Source organism: Zingiber officinale, chromosome 3A, assembly GCF_018446385.1.
Source record: "Zingiber officinale cultivar Zhangliang chromosome 3A, Zo_v1.1, whole genome shotgun sequence".
NCBI classification, from domain to species: Eukaryota; Viridiplantae; Streptophyta; class Magnoliopsida; order Zingiberales; family Zingiberaceae; genus Zingiber; species Zingiber officinale.
In genome coordinates, this window is record NC_055990.1 from 142,227,670 (window position 1) to 142,248,935 (window position 21,266).

At 36.5% G+C, this 21,266-nt stretch overlaps 2 protein-coding genes and 2 long non-coding RNA genes across 6 annotated transcripts; 2 read left to right on the forward strand and 2 right to left on the reverse strand.

Annotated features, from left to right (window-relative positions):
* Window positions 1–1,273: 1,273 nt before the first annotated feature.
* LOC122054085 lies at window positions 1,274–1,933 on the reverse strand. The gene is made up of 2 exons (XR_006132551.1): window positions 1,749–1,933; window positions 1,274–1,566 (listed from the first exon to the last, which is right to left on the reverse strand). It is a non-coding gene; the product is annotated as an uncharacterized LOC122054085 (long non-coding RNA).
* Window positions 1,934–6,463: 4,530 nt separating this feature from the next.
* LOC122052595 (TPR repeat-containing thioredoxin TTL4-like) lies at window positions 6,464–14,751 on the forward strand. Of its 3 annotated transcripts, XR_006132058.1 has the most exons (8): window positions 6,464–6,559; window positions 7,726–7,856; window positions 9,928–10,077; window positions 10,255–10,499; window positions 10,590–10,656; window positions 12,593–12,799; window positions 12,972–13,453; window positions 13,587–13,725. XR_006132058.1 is itself a non-coding variant. In XM_042614187.1 (7 exons), the coding sequence occupies exons 2-7, from the start codon at window positions 7,773–7,775 to the stop codon at window positions 13,824–13,826; spliced, it is 993 nt and encodes a 330-aa protein (XP_042470121.1). In that variant the 5' UTR covers window positions 6,464–6,559; window positions 7,726–7,772; the 3' UTR covers window positions 13,827–14,751. The 3 variants fall into 3 exon arrangements, 2 of the variants coding, with proteins under 2 accessions (XP_042470121.1, XP_042470122.1); XM_042614187.1 differs by lacking the exon at window positions 12,972–13,453 and having other exon boundaries at window positions 13,587–14,751; XM_042614188.1 differs by lacking the exon at window positions 12,972–13,453 and having other exon boundaries at window positions 9,928–9,996; window positions 13,587–14,751.
* Window positions 14,752–14,799: 48 nt separating this feature from the next.
* Window positions 14,800–15,089, forward strand: LOC122052596. The gene is made up of 2 exons (XR_006132059.1): window positions 14,800–14,890; window positions 15,001–15,089. It is a non-coding gene; the product is annotated as an uncharacterized LOC122052596 (long non-coding RNA).
* Window positions 15,090–17,513: 2,424 nt separating this feature from the next.
* On the reverse strand, window positions 17,514–19,963 carry LOC122052597 (cytokinin dehydrogenase 11-like). The gene is made up of 4 exons (XM_042614189.1): window positions 19,222–19,963; window positions 18,485–18,763; window positions 18,124–18,386; window positions 17,514–18,037 (listed from the first exon to the last, which is right to left on the reverse strand). The coding sequence occupies exons 1-4, from the start codon at window positions 19,903–19,905 to the stop codon at window positions 17,647–17,649; spliced, it is 1,617 nt and encodes a 538-aa protein (XP_042470123.1). The 5' UTR covers window positions 19,906–19,963; the 3' UTR covers window positions 17,514–17,646.
* Between the last annotated feature and the right edge of the window lie 1,303 nt (window positions 19,964–21,266).

Sequence of the window (21,266 nt, forward strand, 5' to 3'; positions counted from 1 at the left end):
AAATGTTAAGGAGTATTTCTGTAGTTTGGATAACGCACAACTAGATTAGATAAGTGTTTAGGGACTATAAATTATCCAGATAAATATTTAGAGACTACAAATTATCCTTTTGGGACTACATGTTAATCATTTAGAGAGTCTAACTATTACACCATTATCCAAAAAAATTTTATTTAATTTTTTATATAAAATAATTATTTATAAAGAAATAAATCAAGAAGTCGAGCATACCATTATATGGAAGATAATTTTTCCTTAATCTCACTTGAATCTATCCCATGGATGAGATATCACTTTTAACCTAATCATATAAATTGCCCTCACAATGAGATTTGAAAAAAAAATTCTTTCTTCCCTCGTATGTGCAGTAGAAAAATAATTAAAAAATAATAAAAAAATTAGAATTTGAATGGGAGGAATATTTTAGAGGTAGACCTTTAAATACATATAAATTATATTTTAGATTAATTGAGACGATAGTTGAATATAAGAAAATCATCTATCTACTATATATTAAAAAAAGAACCTTGTAATATTTGTACACTTGTTTTTGACATGTGACAAAAAAAAAATAGTAATTTACTTCTCTTATTGTTCTCGTCAATCCGTCTCTAAGCTAACACAAAAGAGATAAATCATGAATAACTATTAGTTATTAGTACACATGATCAAGGTATAGAAAAAAATATACTTGGATACATCGAATTTCGACCTTTAAATCTCATATAATAACATCTCATATTTTAATCATCACATTGTCCCAAAAAAATAATACACTTATGTTCTACAGAATTATAACAAGGCGGTGAATGATCGAGCAATGGAATCCTAAGTAAAAAGACTAAGGATAATCCTCAATTAGGGCAAAATGGGTATATATTTTTTTTCCCTAGCTCTTTGAAAGTTGGTTTCTTTTACATAATTTTGATTTAAAGCAACTTGAGTTACAATCCCTTCTATATGAACTTTTACCTTTGTAAATAGAAGAGAAGTTTATATATATCAACTCTTATCTCAATTCATGAAAAAGTGTTTCCATCCTCGGGATTCAATGGTTCAGGGCTAAACAACTTTTATTGCAAAAAAAAACACACTCGGACTGTAATCAAATTTGATTACATTAACAAATATTTCATCATACATATATATATATACTTCCCACTGTCACTCACTCCACGCACCTCCGGTGCTAAAGCCCCAGTAGACATATATGTGGCTCAACCCTTGCGATGATCAACTAATTGAATGGCATTCATTGCTTCAAATATCAAAGTTTGAAACAACCTTTGTGACTTTCTTAGAGTTTGTTTATTATTGCGATTTTGATCAAAAGTTCAACATACTATGCACACACTTCTTAGAACAAACAGCTCAATACAGAGGTTAAGGTAGACAAGAGCCCCTTTTTATTGGAAAAGTAACTTGCTGAATAGTTTTGAGTCTTGATATTTCATGACTCAACCTTGTTCACTTCAAAAGGGAGGAGGACCATGAGGCCCTGGAGGTCCTCCAAAAAAGGGGCCACAGCATTCCTGAAGCAAGCAGCAGCAGCACAAGAAGTAAAAACTGCAATCCAGCAAAATTAATTAATTTATTAATTGCAAATGATAATTTTAATGATTATTGGATCGCCGAGTGACCCGGTTTTTCCTTATCGGTCCAACCGGAATCAAATCATAACTTGTACTCAAAGAGGTGTTTACTTGAAGAGGCAGATAGATGTGTGTGCAGTAGGAAGGAGAACTAACCATGAAGGTATGAAGCCACCAAAACCAGGTCCCCCCCATCCTGGACCTCCAGGAAGAGGGGCCCACCCTGGGCCAGGACCTGGTGGTCCTCCAGGCCCCATGAAGAAGCAGATCAAAACTTCAAAAATAAACGGAAAGAAGCAGAGGAGAGGAGGGAGCTGATAATGAACACCTTGTGTTTGTGTGCCTTTGTTTCAGAGTAGATTGGGGGGTTTATAAAGCCATGAAACAGGAGAAAGCTCATCTACCTTTCTTCCCTAACAGTCAATCTTCATTCTTCAGCTACTATTCTTCGGAATTGTAAAAAAAAAAAAATTATATAAAAAAAGAGGTGTTTACACATGACAATTGACAATGAATGGAATTTTGTTGGATTGCTGTTTGAAGGTTTGAAACTACATATTCTCCTTCAAAATCCTCAAGGATGATATCGAAATCCTCCAATAAAATCTATTTTTATAGGTGTTAGATGAGGTTTAAAATCGTCTAATAGTCGATAGTCGACTGTATGCCTCCATCAATGGATTGTTCCTTTAAATTCGACTTGTCTTCACTTTAGGTCGAGGATGTTGAGATGTGAAAATTGTTTCTATCTTATTTTGCTATGTCTTGACACATATTATTCCAATTCTTTTTTGTTTTTTTCTATGAAATTAGGATGAGAACCTGTTCCATTTTAGTTTTGTGATAGTGACTTATTGATGATTGGTCATGAATATTAATTTCTTCTCTCTATTTTTCAATCAGTATCCCTTCAGCACAAGCACATTCATTATAGCACAAAAAATAATTATACTCCTCTTAGATATCTTTTATTTCTAAATTATATTAAAAAGACAAATCATAAAATCGATTTATAATTAGCCGTAAAGTGACTGATAGATCACTCATGAGATATATCTAAATTAACTTCAAAAATGATATATTTTTCTTTTATAGTTTATCTATTTTTTTTAATTTACCTCTTAATTTTTTAAACATAACAATTGCACTTCTAATTCATTGAATCATAACAAATACGACTTAAGTGATTATAATATTTGTAAATAAAATTAATATTTAATTTAATAAGTACTTATTACATTTTAACACTATACGGTACTCACTGAATAAGCTCAACTCAAGGGTAATTTCCAAGGGCAAATTTAAAGATACTGTAAATTTTAAGGGGCCGTCGATTTTTTCATAAATATCACATATTTGAACGGTTTTAAGATATCACACGAAACCCGATTTGATTTAAAAAAAAAAAAATACTTGAAAAAGAGCACCTAGCGGAACGAGACGACGAACCCCACCGATCGATCTGGTCGCCTGAATCTCTCGACGCCGGCAGCGACTTCGCCGGATTCCATACAAGCATTTCCTTCCTTATTTTTATAGCATCGGTGATCTCCTTTCTTCACCGCTTCCAGCTGCGTCCCGAATTCTTCTGCTCATGTTTTCATGGGTCGGAATGACCTAGGGTGTGGGTACCGCGGCTCTGCCATTTCCGGCGGTGGAGCTTCTGATGTTCGATTTGTTTCCCCTGTCCCTCCTTTCGCCGCTCTCGACCTTCCTTCGGTTCTGGCTCCCGGGGAGTAGTCGACGGCCGCCGGGCTCTCAAAACCCCGTCTTGCGAATGCGAGGAAGAAGCGCGCATCCTCCCGTGTGAGGATGGATGTGATTTTGGACACTGAGGATGAAACAGGGTTCAATCCCTTTCGTTACGGTGCGGCAGTTGCTGCATCGGATGCTCCCGGGCCGAATGAGTTTGGAGGAACGCACAGGCATCAGGAGAAGTTCATCAAGCCATTTCATGCCAAAGAGGAGGAGAAAGTTTCAGAGAATTCGGAATCAGGTGAGTTTGAGTCTTTGAAGCATGGAGTTGATGCTGGTGGTTTTGTCTTTTGGAATGGCACGAAGACAAGCTCCAGGTTGGAGCAGAGCACCGAATATTGTGCTTCGGAGCCGGAGCATGGTGATTTTGAGTCTAATCCAACATCCAGAAATTTAGGAGCTGAGAATACTGCATTTAGCCATGACAGAAGTGGTTGTGATTCTGCTGCTGATATATTCCTGCTTGGGAGGGAATTGAAGGAAGACACTAGTTCCAGTCAAACTATGCCAGTGGTTGATCCAAATTTTGGTAATTTCACATCAACTAAATCTGAAAGTTCTGGATTTGATTTTGGTGCTGAATCGTCAGCAAATTTCAATTGGGATAATACTGGGGAGCTGAGTAAGAAGGGCAGTTTGGATACGTTTTCATTAGTCGACAGCAAGGAGAAAAGTTTGAAACCTAATTTGACTACTGAGAGTTTTGGCAATCTAGATTTTGGTAGTTGTCAGTTAGGGAAGTATAAAAGTGCTCCATTTGCCGGAGAGGTAATTAATAGTTTTAAAAGTGAAAGACCTAATAAACAATCAAGCGAAACATCTTCCTTTGCGGATAGAACGCCCATGCATTCTGATTCAATAGGTCTGAGCACAGGTGATACCTTGAATTGTGGCAAGCTGCTGAATCCTGGGGTTCCATTTGTAAATAGTTTTGTACCTAGAAAGCTTGAAAACACCTTTGTTTTTGGGACAAATTCAGCAAGCAATTCAGATTCAAAAGATAGTGTTGCTAAGAGCATTAGACAACCTGTAAAAAGTGGAATTTGTGATGATTTTTCTTCCATATTTAATAGTAGGGTGCGTATTTGTTCTAATTCAGCTGATAGTTCTTTTAAAGCTTCTGATAGTCCTTCATTCTCTAGTCTTCATGATCAAATGGAGAAGCTGAATTTGCAAAATTCTGATGATGCTATTCTTTTTGAAAGGATTAACCAAGGCGAAGAGGATACTAGATTAAATTCTGCTAATTTTTTCGTGTTTGGTAATAGTAATTCTGCTCCGAGCAGCTTTCATGCTGAATTAGAGAAGCTGAATTTGCAAACTCCTGTTGATAATATTAATACAGAAAGGGGAAACCAAGCCGTTGAGAGTGCTAAACTTAATTCTATTAATCCTTTCATGTCCCATGAGTCTGGTCCTAGTAGCTTTCAAAATGTAATGGAAAAGTTGAATTTGCAAAGTTCTGGTGATGATTTTGCTTCTCAAAAGAGAAACCAAGATGATGACTACACAAAACATGATCCTGTTGATGTTTTTGTGTTTGGTGAATGTTTTCCTAGTAATCTTCATGATGAAATGGAGAAGTTGAATTTGCAAGATTCAGGTGATGATATATCTTCCAAAATCAGAAACCAAGCTGATGAGAGTACAAAACACAAGATGGCTAGTTCTTTTGTGTTTGTTAATGACAAGTCTTCTTAGACTTCCTCTGGCTGTAGTCCTGTAAATCCATCAACTGAGAAGGATAATAAAGTGGAGATTCAGAGAGAGCTAGAGTCAGATAATGTCAGGACTGTCTTCAATTTCACAGGTATGCCCGAGCAAGCAGGAATTACACACAGAATTTAGAAGTTCAAAAACTACAGAAGACCTATTGAAGGAGACTTTATTTTCTGGATGATGTCAAACATTCATTGGAAGGAAGGCTGATTGTAAAGATTTCAGAATGAGAAAAAGAAATAGTAAACTAAAAAATATCATTCTACCACATCAAACCTTTGCTCAAACATTTTCCTCCATTGAAGAAGTGTTTGAAAATAAATATCCAGATTCTGTTGATTGTTGCTTATCGATGGATTATTCTCCTTATCAAGAGAACTTAGTTGCTGTGCCAAGTTAAGAGAAGATTCAGTACCATCAGGTAAATCCAAACATGTTGCCTCAACCCAGGCATCTATCGATACACAAAAATCAATCCGTTTAGATGAAACTGAATGCCTTATTTCTACCACACAAAACTTGAATAACACTGGAGATGATCCAACACATGGTGAACTAAATCAAAATGATTCCGTAGATTATTTAGACAGAGAATTTGGTCTCAAATATTCAGAAAAATTTGTTCCAAAGTCTGAAACTGAGTATGTTGCTTGTGGAACTAGCATTGCTGCAACAGAAATTGAACCTCTAGGTGCTAGTCAGGAGGAACATGCTTTACTTCAATTCTTCAGTAGAAGACTTTGATGGTGAAAATTTTATGTTTGGTGCATCATCTTTTGATTCAAAGTCCATTGTCAGCTTCAAAGTATCAACGCTGAAAGAAAAACAAGATGAAAGTTGTTCATGAGATTTTAAATCCTATTTCAAATTTTGCTCCCATGGATACATCAATGAATATTCTTCAAATTCCCAGCAAGTCAATGCAACCAAACCATGCAAGAAAAAAAATGTGAGCAATACTGGAGATGGCACAAATACCAGCCTCGAGGTCAAGAAAGAGTTCATTATTTCTGACCCTGGAAGAGTAGCATAACAGGAAGCTTGTGAAAAGTGGAGACTTAGGTACTTATTATATCTTTTCTCATTTATTAACTCTGTTTGTGCACTTTCATGTATTTTGTAAGGTACAAGGAGCAGCACCTGTAACTGAGTATGACTTTGATTAACTTTATTCAAGATTACAAGGGCTTGTTGTTTGCAAAATGTTATCAGTTAATACAAATGGGCTTTACATTGTTGACAATTTCACCTTCATTAGGGGTAATCAAGCTTATGCAGAAGGACATCTTCTCGGCCGAAGAGTACTATACACGAGGGCTGAACTCTATCTTTTAGAAAGAAAATAATCAAAGCTGAAATCAAGCATTGATGTTGTGCTATAGTAATCGTTCAGCTGCAATTTCCCTTGGAAGAATAAGAGATGCTCTTAATGACTGTATGCTAGCTATTACAATAGATTCCAGCTTCCTCCGGGCTCAAGTCAGGGTTGCAAGGTGAGTCTTTATTGATTTGGTGGTTGATGCCATATTTTCATTCATTACGTGTAGTATTTGATTTCAATCAGATTTTATACATGTACATTATACTTGATGATTGTCGTGAATCTTGGGATAGTTTCTCTAACTCTTCTGAAAAGCGTGCTAATTTAGTGAATCATATGTCTTCATGATGGAAAGTGTGGATTTTCTAAATTCTGGGTGCAAAAAGAATCAAGTCCTTTTTCTAACTACTTGTTACTTGAAAGCTCTGTTTATGTGGAGACATTTTTTTTCCTAAAAAAGATATCACGATTAACACTTGAAACTTAAGACAAATGAGGATGGACATAAAAAGTAAAGATAATTCAATGAAAGTAAAATAGAAGAGATAAACCAACCGCTGATCAATTCTCTTTTACTTGAACTTAAATGTTGAAACTGAAAAGGGGAGACTAAGATGTGAAAGTTAAATATTCATCTATTTTAATTATTTCTGCAAATATGGTGGAGGAATGAAACATTGCTTCTATTCATGACTATAATTTAATCCTCTTGGATCATAAGGCAAACGAGGATGGACTTAAAAAGAAAAGATAATTCAGTGAAATCATAGTAAAATGGAAGAGATAAACCAACCGCTGATCAATTCTCTTTTACTTGAACTTAAATGTTGAAGCTGAAAAGTGGAGGAATCTGCAAATATGGTGACTAGTGCAAATATGGAGGAATCTGCAAATATGGTGGAGGAATGGACTATTGCTTCTATTCATGACTATAATTTAATCCTCTTGGTGACTAGTGATTTTGGCCTACAATCTGCATGTTAAGTCATAATGAAGGCCATTAAGTCTGGTGTACAAGTTCCTTTTTCTTCTTACATGGGTTCATGTTCCATATTCTAAGAGCTTTCATTGGCATCACATAAAAGATGCCCGTCCTTGGGATGATTTAATGGTTACCACTGGTTGTTAAATAACAATTTAAATAGTCTTTTTTGCTGCAGATTACTTCTATCTTACCTTTGGTTGTGATAGCCAGAGCACTTTTGTTATTTTTTGTAGATGTTTTTTATTAAACTTAATTTAATTGATGGTCAGATGTTTGGTTGCTTTTTTGTTTTATGTTGCATCATGATTTATACAACTAAAAACTATTACCTTATAGTTTGTTACTTGATATAGTTGCCATCTCACACTGGGTGAAGTTGATGAAGCAATAAAATTTTTTAATGACTGCTTGCTCTCAAAACATGATGGGAATCTGGATGAAAAAAATATTGACACAGTCTTCTGATGGACTTCAGAAAGCTCAGGTAGCACTTGATCTAGTTCTTGTGCTGATTATTTGGTCTTCTGATATAGCATGGCTGATGTATGGTTTCTATTACATGCAAAATGACTTATGAGATTGCCTCAATAACGGTTAAACCAGTAAGGACCTGCAGGATCAGAAAGTTTTTGTGATATCTTTTGAGAAAATGGTTACTAATTTGCCTGCAAGCAATTCCTTAAGCTATGACTTTTTACTATTTTATTTTTTGTCAGTTGAATTTGTACTTACAAAGTCATGCGTGTAGCAAAATATAAAGACTAGTATGCTTTTGGAAAGGGATAAGCTTAGAGAGCGTTTGGTTTCTATTTTCATTTTCTAAAAAACGTGCATTTTTCGTTTTCTTAGAAAATGACATTTAGACATTCTCTATTTTCCCATAAAATGATATCTCCTTTTCTAGAAAACAAATGTGGAAATTTTCAACCAATCAATATTTTTTAGTTTCTCAGAAAATGAAAATAGAAAATTTACAAGCCAAATGCTGCCTTAACCTTCTAAGGTTGGATATCTGATTTTTGTGCAGCATGGTATTTTCAAGAGAGATATGCTAAGCAGGATTTATTTGAAGTCTAGGCAGATAGATGAAATTTAGCAAGTGTTTGTTGTTGTTTGTGGTACAATCTTATTTGTTTAGCGTGTTATGAATGTTATGTTATTCAATTACTCTGCTGAACAAAAATTCAGCATTATGAAAGCTCTCTAAAGCTAACATGAAGACTAGATTGAGAGAACAACTCAGCATGTGTTTGTCATCACTTTTTATTTGTACATCTGGAAGTCTCTGGTACTACATATTAACAATTTCAAATGCTCTAAAATCTGAATATCAACATGATATAGGATTTACTTAGATATATAAAAAGTATATAGAAATTTTACAACAAATTCTCTCAATAGCCTACGAAACCCCACTAAATGCTCTCAAGAATGTGGATTTTGTGGGTTTTTTTTTTCAAGTGTTTATCTATGAATATTCTCTCTCTCATCAGAAAATTTCATGGGATTGCTGAAGCCTCAAAGTTGAGATATATGATCATGGTATGGACATGCTCTAAAGCAACAATATATTTTATAATTAGAAAAGTTGAATTCATTTAGAGTGGAAGGTGTGAGAGGTAAAGGAATGCCAAAAAAACAACATTAGCTATTGTTATAAAAATTAATTTAACTAATTTGTATATCAATAGTGATATAGTCTTTCCACCAGCTCAAGCTCAAACAAGGGATAGAATTCAGGTAGCCGATCTTAAATAGTTGGGACAAATATAGCTTGTTGATGATGATGGTTGTGCATTGAGCTCAATAGTGTTTAATCCATGTAGTCAGCTAATAATGGTTGGAATGTATTATTTGTTTTTGATGTCATTGTCATTTAAGTAGAGATGCAATTCCTGAGCTACTCCTTCAATTGTTTTATTACTTTAATTTGTAGCACATAAATTACATATAGTGTTTCATGAGGCCCATATTACCAGTAAATGCAGATTAACTTTGTATTTTTCTTCAATGATAACTCACTTTATCATGGAGTGCCAATGTAGGATGACTAATTGAACTCCCTGATAAAGGGTTCTTTTTTGACCCATTTCATTAATGACATGGACATACACATTCATGTTTTCTCTACTTAATGGTACAATTCAAATGCTATATGGAAATTAAATTTTTTTCTGATTGAAGGGTTCAAGTATATGAAGAATCCGCTGAGTGTCTAAGATATACATAAAAAGGGTTTGAGTAATTTGAAAAAGGAAATTTGTATTTATGCTTTGCTGCTGGCTCATTCCTGCCTCATATGAACCATAATAATTAACTATGTTGTAACCTATTTGGAAGAAAGAGTTACCTGCTGATTTTTTTATGGTTTGGTTCTCACAACTAATTGATGATTAACATTGCTAGACTACTGCTATATGTGCTAATCCTCAACAAATAAAATTTTCATGTTGGATTATTCTGTTTGCTTTAGTTATGCTAGTTGTGCGCGCTTTTTGTTCGATTACCTTTGCCTTCACAAATTGGTAGACTAAAATACTTCTTTGGTGCCATAGCAAGTGGCTGATCGCATGAGCCAGGCTGAGGAGCTTTTACTCAAAAGGACATGTGATGGACTGACAAAGGTGTTACAACTGATCTCTGAGTCCTTAATAATAAGTGCACATTCAGAAAAATTGATGGCAATGAAAGATGAGGCTCTTATGGTTTGTAATTTTAAGTTTAATTGTCTATGGTTTGAATAGCGTACTGAGAACCATAATGACCATTCTTCTTTTCTATTCAAATATATATTGGAAAGTAGCAAGAGGATTCATATTATCTCAGATACATGTTTTGAAGATCTATTTTAGTATCCTGAATGTTGTTCTTCAATTTTACAGCTTCAAAGGTATGAAGAAGTAATCAACTTCAGTGAGCAGACTATGGGACATGCCGAAGTTAATGCTTTATCTTCTGGAGTCAATTTACAGCCAAACAAAGAAGATAACTCTGTAAATCTCCAATTTTTTCTCCTATATCGCTGGCGTTGGCTCTTGAAGGCAAGGGCTAACTTCTATTTAGGAAGACTAGATCAAGCATTTGAATTGCTGAAGAAGCTTGAACAAGGGAAAAGTATAGTGGACAAGTAGTGTTAAATTTCACTATATTTTCTCAGAATTTAACAGGATAATGTTGTTTCTTCAAATATGTTCTTACAAATATTTTATTTACCTAGGGATAGCAGCAACTCAGACTCTTCCACATCACTGTATGCCTCCATATGTGAGCTGTTACGCCTTAAAGTAAGCCATTTATTTTCTTTTTGGCATTATGCTTAGTAGAACTATTTTAAAAAATTTATGTAACATGATTTATACTTCAGGCACCTAAGCATACCTTTGGCTTTTCTTTTCTGTAATCTCAGAACATTTGGTAACATAAGTTCAGCTCAGCTCCACTTTGTTAGGGCAAACCCTATGTGGCTTTTGTTTTCATGTTATTTATTTTGTTACAATTGGTGTTAGTTTACTTTAAAACAATGGCATATCGGCTTAGTAAATGTTTATGATGAGAATAAAAGGGAAAAGTAAGTAAACTTGGAGATACTGAAATCATTTCAACAAGTGGTGACAAAAAATGATAACCAAAAGCTAGGAGAGGATTTAATGGACTGATAATCAGAAAAGTGAAACAATAACTGCAGGAACAGCATCTGGTTTGAAGATGCATCCTGATCTAGCAGTAGGTCTGTTAATTTTCTGTTTGCTTCATAGGAATCTGGAGCTTACAACCACATGCATCACCAAACATGAAATTTTCGATGATAGACTCATCTATTCAATTTTTGATGATTGTGATGTCAACAATTGTGATGACACACAATTCTTTCCACTTTCCTGGCATATAAATATTCTTGTCATGGGATACTGAAATGTTAGACAGTCATTATACTTTGGTTGCAAATGCATCATAACAAATTAATCTTTCAGTTTGAAGGGCGTGTTGATGGTCTAACTTCATATTTCTTCTCATTGTCATAATCATTGCAAGTCATCTATGGTTTATTAAATATCTCAGAAAGAAAACAAGTGCTGTGGACAGGAATAAGAAATGATTCAATCATCATCATGAACAACAATAGGAAACCATGAAAGGGAGTGGTCGTAGCAGGAGATTAGTGTAAGACTAGGAAAATGTCATAGAAGATATGGACATTGGCAAGGTTATTGAAATTGAGATTTTACCTAGGTAACGGGGAGAGGATTGTAAGAATAGAGAGCAGTTTTATGAGCTTAAAATTTAGTTAAAATAATTTTTAGAATTATGATTGGCACATAATTTATCACGTTTTAGAATATAATTGTAGTAATATGAACATTTTATATTTTTCAATCTAACCAAGAATATCAAAATTGTTCATATAGAGGGTCTAATTGGAATTGTTCAAGCAACTTAGTGATCATTGATCTCTAGCCAATTGATTCTGAGTAGTTTTATCAAGATAACACCCAAATTGTGAAAACACTTCTACTCCACAACTTGTGCTACCTTTAATTTAATCTGTTGGCTACTATTTATGGCTTTAATTTGAGCTGCGGATCCCACTATGGAAACAAAAATACTGGCACTAATAGGAGTTTGGATTCTGACATTGAATAGATTGGTGGATAAAAATATTTGTCCATCTGCTATAGAAATTATATTAGTAGGTAGGAATATAAGATGAAACGTCCTATTGTATGTTTAAGTGACAGGTAGCAACTTCTATCAAATGAATAATGAATAACAATGACAAAATGCAACCATGTGGGGATATGCTGGTATAACAGAAGATTAAATCAGTCAAACTGCTAATATGTTGACAAAAGTAAATGAATGGTCAGTTGGACTTCTATAGTTATCATGTTATGGTCCTCTTTATGTGGATGTAATTAACCCTCTTTTCATTGATTAATAATATTACACTATCTCTAATTCATTGAGACAATACTTTAAAATAAGAAATAAAAGTACATTTGTGCTTATTCACAATATAAATTATGTATCAACCTAGGTACACTGTACTGACACTAATAGATAATTAGACTGACATTTGAAAATTATGATATCTAATAATGGCAAATTCCTTTAGAAGGCTGCTACCTTTATTCTCGGAATTATTTTTGTGTGACTTTTGGTTGTTGTTTCTTTTCATAATTGTATATTGAATTTTTTTATTTTTATAACTCTCATTCTCAGGCTGCTGGAAATCAAGCCTTTAAAGAGGAAAGACATCTTGATGCAATAAAGCATTACAGTGCTGTTTTAGCATTTAATATTGAATCACGTCCTTTTGCAGCAATATGCCTCTGTAACCATGCTGCTGCATATCAAGCTGTAGGCCAAATTACTGATGCAATTGCAGATTGCAGTGTGGCCATAGCCCTTGATGCTACCTATCCTAAGGTTGGTCAGTAGCTTTATTTCCTAAGCTCTCATATGGTAATTTTAAGTTTGTTGGTTTCAAGTCCTTGTCCTCTTCATTTGCACATTATCCTAAGCCATTACATGTCTCTTCACCCAAACCTAGTTTATGCAATACATGATATTATCCACTTTTGTTGGTTTTCTTTAACAGGGACATTGGGTCCTTAATTGGAAAGCATAGTACTTTTTGGCCACCACAATCCATACATGCACTCAAAATATCTATAGATGGACTAAAATTTGGAAGAACAAATCTCATCAAATCAATCTGCAATTTGGTGACAAATTCCTAAGTAGGAAACTCTTCAAAAAATTGGACCTAAAAGTTACAAATTGACCTTCAAATTAAGAAAAGGTCCAAGGTGGTCAGAAGCTAAAAATTCTGGAATCTAACTGTTCCAAACCAAATTTGCATCAAACTCATCACATAAGGAGAGCTGAGATAATATATATTGCATGTTATGCAAATCAATATTTGCTTCCTTTGTGAGAGGAAGGCAATGTTTCACTTGTTCATTGAAAGCAGATTTCTGATCTCTGCAAGATGGTTCTAAATATGGTGTTCTGAACAATATGCACAAGCACTTTTGGGTTAAGAACAGTTCTTATCAGACTACATACAATAACTTGACAGTTGAGTTTTTAAATTTCAATTCACCTTCAAGCTTATGCTTGGAAAAACTCAAATGTTCTTAACAATGACATCTCTTTAATACTCTTCTTTTATTCCATGTACTAAATATCTTTCATTGATGATGTACAACAGGCACTTTCTAGAAGGGCTTCCTTATATGAGAGGATCACAGACTATGAACAAGCATCTAATGATCTGCGCAGACTTGTGTCCCTTTTGGAAAAGCAAATTAAAGTCAAGGATAACCAAGCCGGTACTTTGGAAAGTGCTGTCCCTAACCAAAGTGATTTATGTCAAGCTCGGTTGCGGCTTTCTATTACGGAGGAAGAGGCTAGGAAAGATATCCCTTTGGATATGTACCTTATTTTGTGAGTTCTTGCTAATTTGGGTTTGCCTTTTATTGTTTTTATATTTAACTAATAGTTGTATTCTGTTAAAGAAGTCATGAAGGAATTCAAGGTCTAAATTACACTTCCATCTTTTCCAATAGTCTGACATTTATGACACTAGAATTAGGGCAAGATCAGCTGGGTTGAACTGGTGATGCTCAACAACTAGCCCATCCTTCTGCCTGTCTAGTTGCTAATTAGTTGCTACTATATATTAGCAACTAGGTGCTACCCTAGACAATAAAATAAGAGAATATAAGTAAAGTTAGTATGGACATTTTCAATATTTTAACATGCTGATCAATTAGATTTGAAGGTATGAGAAGTAGACAGAAATCAAAGGAAACTCTAGCTAACCTGATTAAAAGTGAATTAAGATCTGAATATTAATAGTGATGTAGTTTGAACGGAGGATTAGATTTATGTAGCCAATCTAAATAGCTAGGACTAATCCAGTTTGTTGATGTGGATATGGTTAATACCTACAATATAGCTAGGAATAAATAGCTATGAATGACCTCAATGTTTCTCTTCCTAATTGTTGAGAATACTTTATTAGACCAGTTGAATATATTTGTTTCTAGTTATGGTTCCAACATATATTTTGGCAACTTTAAGGGAAAAGACCTTGTAATAATGTAGATATAAATATCATCCTCATCATCCTCATGTTGGATTCAACCATTTAGGATCAGCTATATGAAAATATTTATATATTATGGTTTTGTTCTGTAACCTTATTTACTTTGTTTAATCTTTCTCTGCTCTGATCAATAACTTAAAAAAGAAGTTTCAGATGCGAAAAGACAGAATGCTTGATTCAAAACCCTGAAATTGGATACAGAGTGTCCTTGGATTACAAAAGCTTCAACCTTAATATTTTGATAATTTGTAATTGAAATTGATTTCATTTTTTTTTCTCATTGACATAATTACTAGTCTTATTGTTTGGGCACCCTTAATTCACAGGGAATTGAATCATCGAGCTCTGTAGCAGATATAAAGAAGGCATACCGAAAAGCTGCATTGAGACATCACCCAGATAAGGTACATGCCCTGGATAATCTCCAACCATTTCCTGCCATGAAATGCAAGTATCGAAATTGTACTAGATCTTCTGAAGTTGTTTTTAAAAAACTTTAAATGCAACGCTGCAGGCTGTTCAGATCTTGGTCAGGAGCGAAAATCTTGACAAGCTTCGGAGAGAAGTGGCTGAAGAAGTCCATAGGGATGCTGATAGATTGTTGAAGATGATTGGAGAGGCATATTCTGTACTTTTAGGACCCTCAAGGAATAAACCTACTAAACTTTAAGAGAATTAAAGTGACACTTGCCTCCCTTCGTTAAGGTTTATGATAGACAACAGAATAGAAAAGAAGCACGAAATGAGTTGCATCTCGTTTGTCCATAGGATAGATCACATTGGTACTTCATAGTTTTGAATGGTAGTTATGAAAAGAGAAAACACACATTGTACATAAGGTACGTGTTTATGCGGAAGTATAGTGTGCTTGTGTTTGATCTTATGTTAGCATTCATGTGCCGATGATGTTGGGCAATGGAAACTATTTGTTTTGATAAGTTAATAGATCTACCAAGAAATGCCCATCCATGGTGCTATTCTTCTTTCTTTCGCCCACAATGAACCAAACTAGAGAGACCAAAACTTTCAAAATATCTCTTTACAAAAAAAAAAAAATTATTATTGTTAGTTTTTCTCGCAAATCATCCTAATTCTTTGCCTTCATTATAATATGCATATTATACCACCAAAAGAACGTTAATTAATTAAGATTCTTTGCCTTCATAATCGATCAGTGCCCTTCTAGAAATCTGCAAACCATGTCAGAAGATAACCAATAAAGCGCACTCTCTCTCTCTCATTTCAAGTCGGCCCACATCACTTTTCCTTTAAAGCGATACGCTAAAATTAAAGAAGCTCCCTGTGCCAAAAGATTCTCCGCCCATTCACTTCATAATATAGATAACTATATATATTTGGTTATATGGGAGTAAAAGTTGATATTAATTCAATAGGGAAGAAATAACTTATGAAATTAGGTAAAAGATGATTTTAATATTCTAGTCAATCTATTTTTAGGCTAACATATAAAAGATAAATAATAAATGATTACTAATCATTAATGTAGGTGACTAAGATATGAAAAAAATATATTCCGACATGTCAAATTTTGATCCTAAGATCTCATGTGACAGTATCTTATATTTCGAATCATGTATTGTTCCGAGGGGATGATAAATTATGTGACAAAAATTGATTTACTTATCTTCAGTGTCCCTATCAATTCATTTCTAAAATAAAATAGAAAAAATAAATCATAAATGACTATTAATTATTAGTATAAATGATTAAAATATGAGGAAGAGATAAATCATGATATTAATGATAAATCAAGGTCCTATACAATCGGCTAAGATAAATCGGAAACATAGTTTCTTATATTGGAGAGAGAGAGGCGGGTTGAAATTAAAGTTGAGTAGAGTGGAAGTGGTCTCACTTCAAAAGCACACTCTGCGTTGGAAGCTCTTGCATGCATGCATGCATGCAGGGATATTTCCAAATCTGCATCGTTGGGCGTGAAGCCCTATTCTGTAAAGCACTTGGAGGAACTCAACTTTACTGAGCTAGATATTTGATGATCATTATTTTATTTTTTTTTACTTTTTAAATAAAAGTTATAGGACTTATTATTTGTCAATTTTGCCTTTGGGAAAAAAAACAGTAGGAAGATTTATGAATATTAGCAAATCAACAGCTTATTGTACTAAGTTTAATACTTTATATAAATGAGATTTTATTGATGAATATAATACCTCACGAATTAATACATTTGAAATACAGAATTAGTCCGTATATAATCAAATAAAAATATTTATTCACACATTGTATTACCCTTATATTCCTAAATAACAGAAGTTAGTTAAATTTTGCTACAAAGTTACACTAAACTTTTTTTAAAACATATATATTATGATTATTTAAATTTTTAATATTTTTAAGCTAAGCTGATTGGATTATGCATAGTTCGACTCATGAACGACAAATACAATCAAGTCCGATACAAATGTCAAACACAATCCAATTGGACCCTACTTGATTCACAGCCCTCTCTCTTTACTATAGATATATAATTTTTACCAAGGTTTGTCAGAATCTTGCTTTATGCAAAAGTCACAAAATTTGGCATTAAAAAGGTAGATCAGATATTGTTCGCTACCCTAAAAAGTGGACCATACGGTGGATGCCCTTTTTCTTTTCCTTTCCTTTCTTTTCTTTTGTTTTTTTTTCCCTTCTTACTTTTGCACATCTTTTCTTCTCTCTATTTTTGTTCTCACTTAAATTTTGAAGTACCTCTCAACGAGCAGACGTAGAAAATAATGGCTAAGCAACTCATAGTTACGTACTTCTATGCGTACAGAATCTTGAGGAGTACGAGGAGACTCACTTTATCTCTATACGATAAGTTTTTTCTTTTAAAAAATTATAAAATTATAAAATGTATAATTTTTTTTATTTATTATAATTGTCATGGGAGGGTAACTTGAGAATGACGAAACAGCAAGGGGCATTTCGACTGCAATTATAAAATATGAGAAGTAGAAGAATAATGATGAAACTATAAGGGGTTATTTATAAGAATAAGCAGTGTGCGGAGTAAACTAAAATTTTCACTGAAGGAAATGCATTTGTACATTAGCTCAAAAAATAGGGACAGAATGGAATAGTTTTGAAATAATTGGAATGAAAATACAAATTTTTTTGGGTTCCTTCGATCAAACCGTCAGTCATCCCTATCGTCGACGGTCGATGGCGGCGGCGCAATGCTTTCAGTGGCCGGGGCGACGGCAAGGGCGGGCGGGCGGGCCCGGGAGAAGATGTTCTGCCCCGGGGCGAGGACGGCCATCGGGTCGTACCGCCGCTTCCGCTGCACGAAGCTGCCCCAGCCTCCGCCGAAGTGCGCCGCCCAATCGGCCTCGTTATCGTATCGGGGGATGTATACTTTGAAGTCGTATCCCTTACTCCGGCAGTGTCGCAGGATCTGCCGGTTCTGCTCCTCCGCCGCCTTCGCCGCCTCCCCCGCCTCCCCTGGTCCGGGCGCGATGAACCGCAGCAGTGCCACCAGGTAGAACACCTCGCTCCTCGGCAGCGCCACCGACATCCGATCGTCCCACCTGATCAGCCCACAGCCGCCGCCACAATTTTAAACCACTAAAGGCCGCGCCTTTGCCGCCCAATCGAGAGAACAGAGAGAACTCACCCACTCCGCCGCATGGGGTAGACGAGCATCGGCCCGCCGATTCCCCGGCGGAGGATGCGCTGGAACACATGTCGATCGAAATCGACGATATCACCGGCGGAGATGAATAGGTTCAGCCAGGGGTGCGGCGTTTCCCACGTCCCGCCCGCGCGCGCCTTCGCCTCCACCTTCGCCACCCGCGACAGGAACTCCACGTAGCCCACGTCCGCCGAGAACTCCGCCCCCTTCATGTAACGCAACCGCCGCAGCGTCTCCTCCTCCCGCTGCCCAAACCCCAAACCAAGAATCAGGAACACTTAAATCACCAAATCGCCACTGTGAAACCGGAGAATTTTAGGGGATCGATTGCTCCTTGCTTTACCTCGTCAACGTGGTCAGCTGCGTGGTCGTCGTAGTAGAGAGCGAGCTCGAGGCAGTAGAGGACGGGGCCGGAGGAGTCGGCCAGAAACTCGGACGGGTCGAAGGCCGAGTCGGGAAGAATCGGCACCGAGTTCCATCCGCTCACAGGATCCGACACGTCGTTCACGAACACAAACCCCTCCACGTAATCGAAGGTCGACGAGTCGGCTTGAGTCACAAGCGACTCGGCGTCGCCGGCGAAAATCTCAAAGTCCGTGTACACCACCCGTCTCCACCTCACCTGCGTCCACGAATTGCGAATTTAGGAAATTTATTGGATTCAAATGAAATTTTCACTACCCTCCCAGTTTCAAAAATCTCATTCTGCCCCTAATAGATTTCAAAATCTTATTCTTTACTCCTTTACTGTATTCCGATGGCCCATGTCGTTTCATTATTATTAGTTTACACCCTGTACTACGCTATTATGTAATATCAAAATATTGCTGTATCTTTTAATTTTATCGTTTGTATCTCATACTTTTACAAATATTATCAATTCACCCCGCTCTTCCTGCTAACAGCAGAGGAAGTATAAAGATGTTTCAGCAATAGTGCAAATGGTAAGAATAACAAAATTATAAGGTGTATTACGAAATATCAAATAAAAATCCGGGTCAAGCGAAATGTACTTCTCCGGGCACTAGATAAAATGTTCAGTTAACTTCGCCGGACAAAGCAGAGTAAACAGAGGTTCACCATTTTAGGGGCGGCGAGGAGCGGGAGCCGAGCGCGGGTGATGATGCCGAACTGGCCGAGGCCGCCGAGGACGGCGAAGAAGAGGTCGGAGTTGGAGGAGGGGGAGCAGAGGCGGCGCATTCCATCGGGCGTCACCACTTCCATCTCCACCACGTTGGCAACCTGCGGCCCGTAGCGGAAGCACTGCCCGCTGACACCGCCATTAGAGAGCGTCCCGCCGACGGTGAGGCCTAGGTAGTCCGTCCACGACGGCGGAGCCATCCCTTTGTTGCTGACCGTCCACTCCAGCACCTCCGACCAGAGCACGCCGCCGGGAACGTCGACGGCGGCGCCATCAAGGGCCAGGGACATCTGCGGGCCGAGCCCGCGCATATCAAGGACGATCCCCCCTGCTGCCATGGCCTGCCCTCCGACGCAGTGTCCGTTTCCGCGGGCTGCGACGGTGAGACCGGCAGAGCGCCCCGCGAGGTGGAGCGCGCGGGCGACGTCGTCGGCGGTGGACGGGCGAAGAAACCTCGCCGGCCGAGAAAAGACCCCGCCGCCGAAGTCTCGAGAGGCTACGGAGACGTCTCCTGCGTCGTCTACGTCAATCGCGCAAAGGATCGTCTCGTCGGAGGTGCTTTCGCCGGCGGACACGAGCCCGTACTGCTGGTGGGGGTGGTGATCCAGATAAGCTATCATCATCGTGGCCAAAATCGTGTCTGCAGTTGTAATGGAAATTGTTTCTTTGCTCTTTTGGGAATGAGCAACCACAGCTTTATATAGAGATGAGGCCACGTCGTCAATTTTTTTATTATATTTTCACAGATTATTTTCAAATATAGAAAATAATTCGAAATGGGCAGTAAAAGAAAATAAATTAATAAATGTTAATAAATAAAACAGCTATAATAATAATTAATGATTTAATTAATTTATTATTTGGTAATTAATTTTTATTTATTTAATAAATAAATAAATAATTATGATCTTACCGACAACCAACATCCTCTATGATAAAATATACGGTAATTTACTAAAAGACGTAGTTTGTATATTGTATTTATCAAAAAGCATAGGGTAGTTTTATTTATACCAAAAGACGCAGATAAAAAAATTCAATACCTATTTTACCCCTCTGACAACCTGTCAATCTCCTCTTTTTAATCACAATTTTCTAAGCATTCAAGACACAAATTGAATTGAAAATTATTTTGTGGTTCAGATGCACGTCCTCTCACCGTCTCTCTCCCTCCATCCTTCTGCCTGGTCTTATAAACACGAAACAATCATGAACCTCTTTCGCTTGCCATTCATTCTCGTGTTGGTTGACGGGATTGTAAAAGACTATTTAGAGTTTAGGGATATTGCTGTAAGAGTTTCAAGAGGAGTCCAAAGGACAACAGCAGTTAAGAATGTCAGCGTTGAAGGATAAACTTCTAGCAAGAGTGAAATTAGTAGAAGAATACAGTTAAACATTTACCGATGTATGTATAAATTTATTACTGCAAAATAGGGTAGTGATGTAAAAAAAAAAATACAATTTGGTTGCAAAGGATGATGACAAAAATCGTGTTTATAGTTTCATTGGATGTGTGGAGAATAAATATTCAACAACACCTACAATATGATGTACTCCAATACTTAATCGATTTGCAAGGTGCTCCACTATGATGCTAGATTTCAGCTAGACCTTGCTTATGCATGTTAGGTTAATAGGGTAGATATCAGGACGTTGGGCCTGATATGCGATCATATCAGGCCCACTTTCTGCCTTGATAAAAAATTTTGTTTGATACCATATCTACCTTCTCTCCTCGCTCAACCCTTCATAGTGATTGGAAGTTTACATAAATCCAATTACCCTTGGTCCATCAATGTGTTTTGACCAAAAGCCACTTATGAACCTAAACTTGTTTGATTATACCCATTTAACGTGTTGTTAGTTTATGTGGTTGTAAGGAGTTAAATTGTGCTAACCATTTTTTATTTAGGTCTCTCATTCTTTCAGTAGTGGTCCTAGTTTACGAGAATTTTCTGCTTCAATGCGGGCCTGATATTGGATG

Coding starts and splice junctions, on each gene's coding strand:
- LOC122052597 (XM_042614189.1), bottom strand. CDS start 19,905: ATGATGATAGCTTATCTGGATCACCACCCCCACCAGCAGTACGGGCTC. Junction 18,764..19,221: donor TCCTCGCCGCCCCTAAAATG/GTGAACCTCTGT, acceptor TCGTGGACGCAG/GTGAGGTGGAGACGGGTGGT. Junction 18,038..18,123: donor TACCCCATGCGGCGGAGTGG/GTGAGTTCTCTC, acceptor TGGGCTGATCAG/GTGGGACGATCGGATGTCGG.
- LOC122052595 (XM_042614187.1), top strand. CDS start 7,773: ATGACTGCTTGCTCTCAAAACATGATGGGAATCTGGATGAAAAAAATA. Junction 10,657..12,592: donor GTGAGCTGTTACGCCTTAAA/GTAAGCCATTTA, acceptor TCTCATTCTCAG/GCTGCTGGAAATCAAGCCTT. Junction 12,800..13,586: donor TTGATGCTACCTATCCTAAG/GTTGGTCAGTAG, acceptor GATGTACAACAG/GCACTTTCTAGAAGGGCTTC.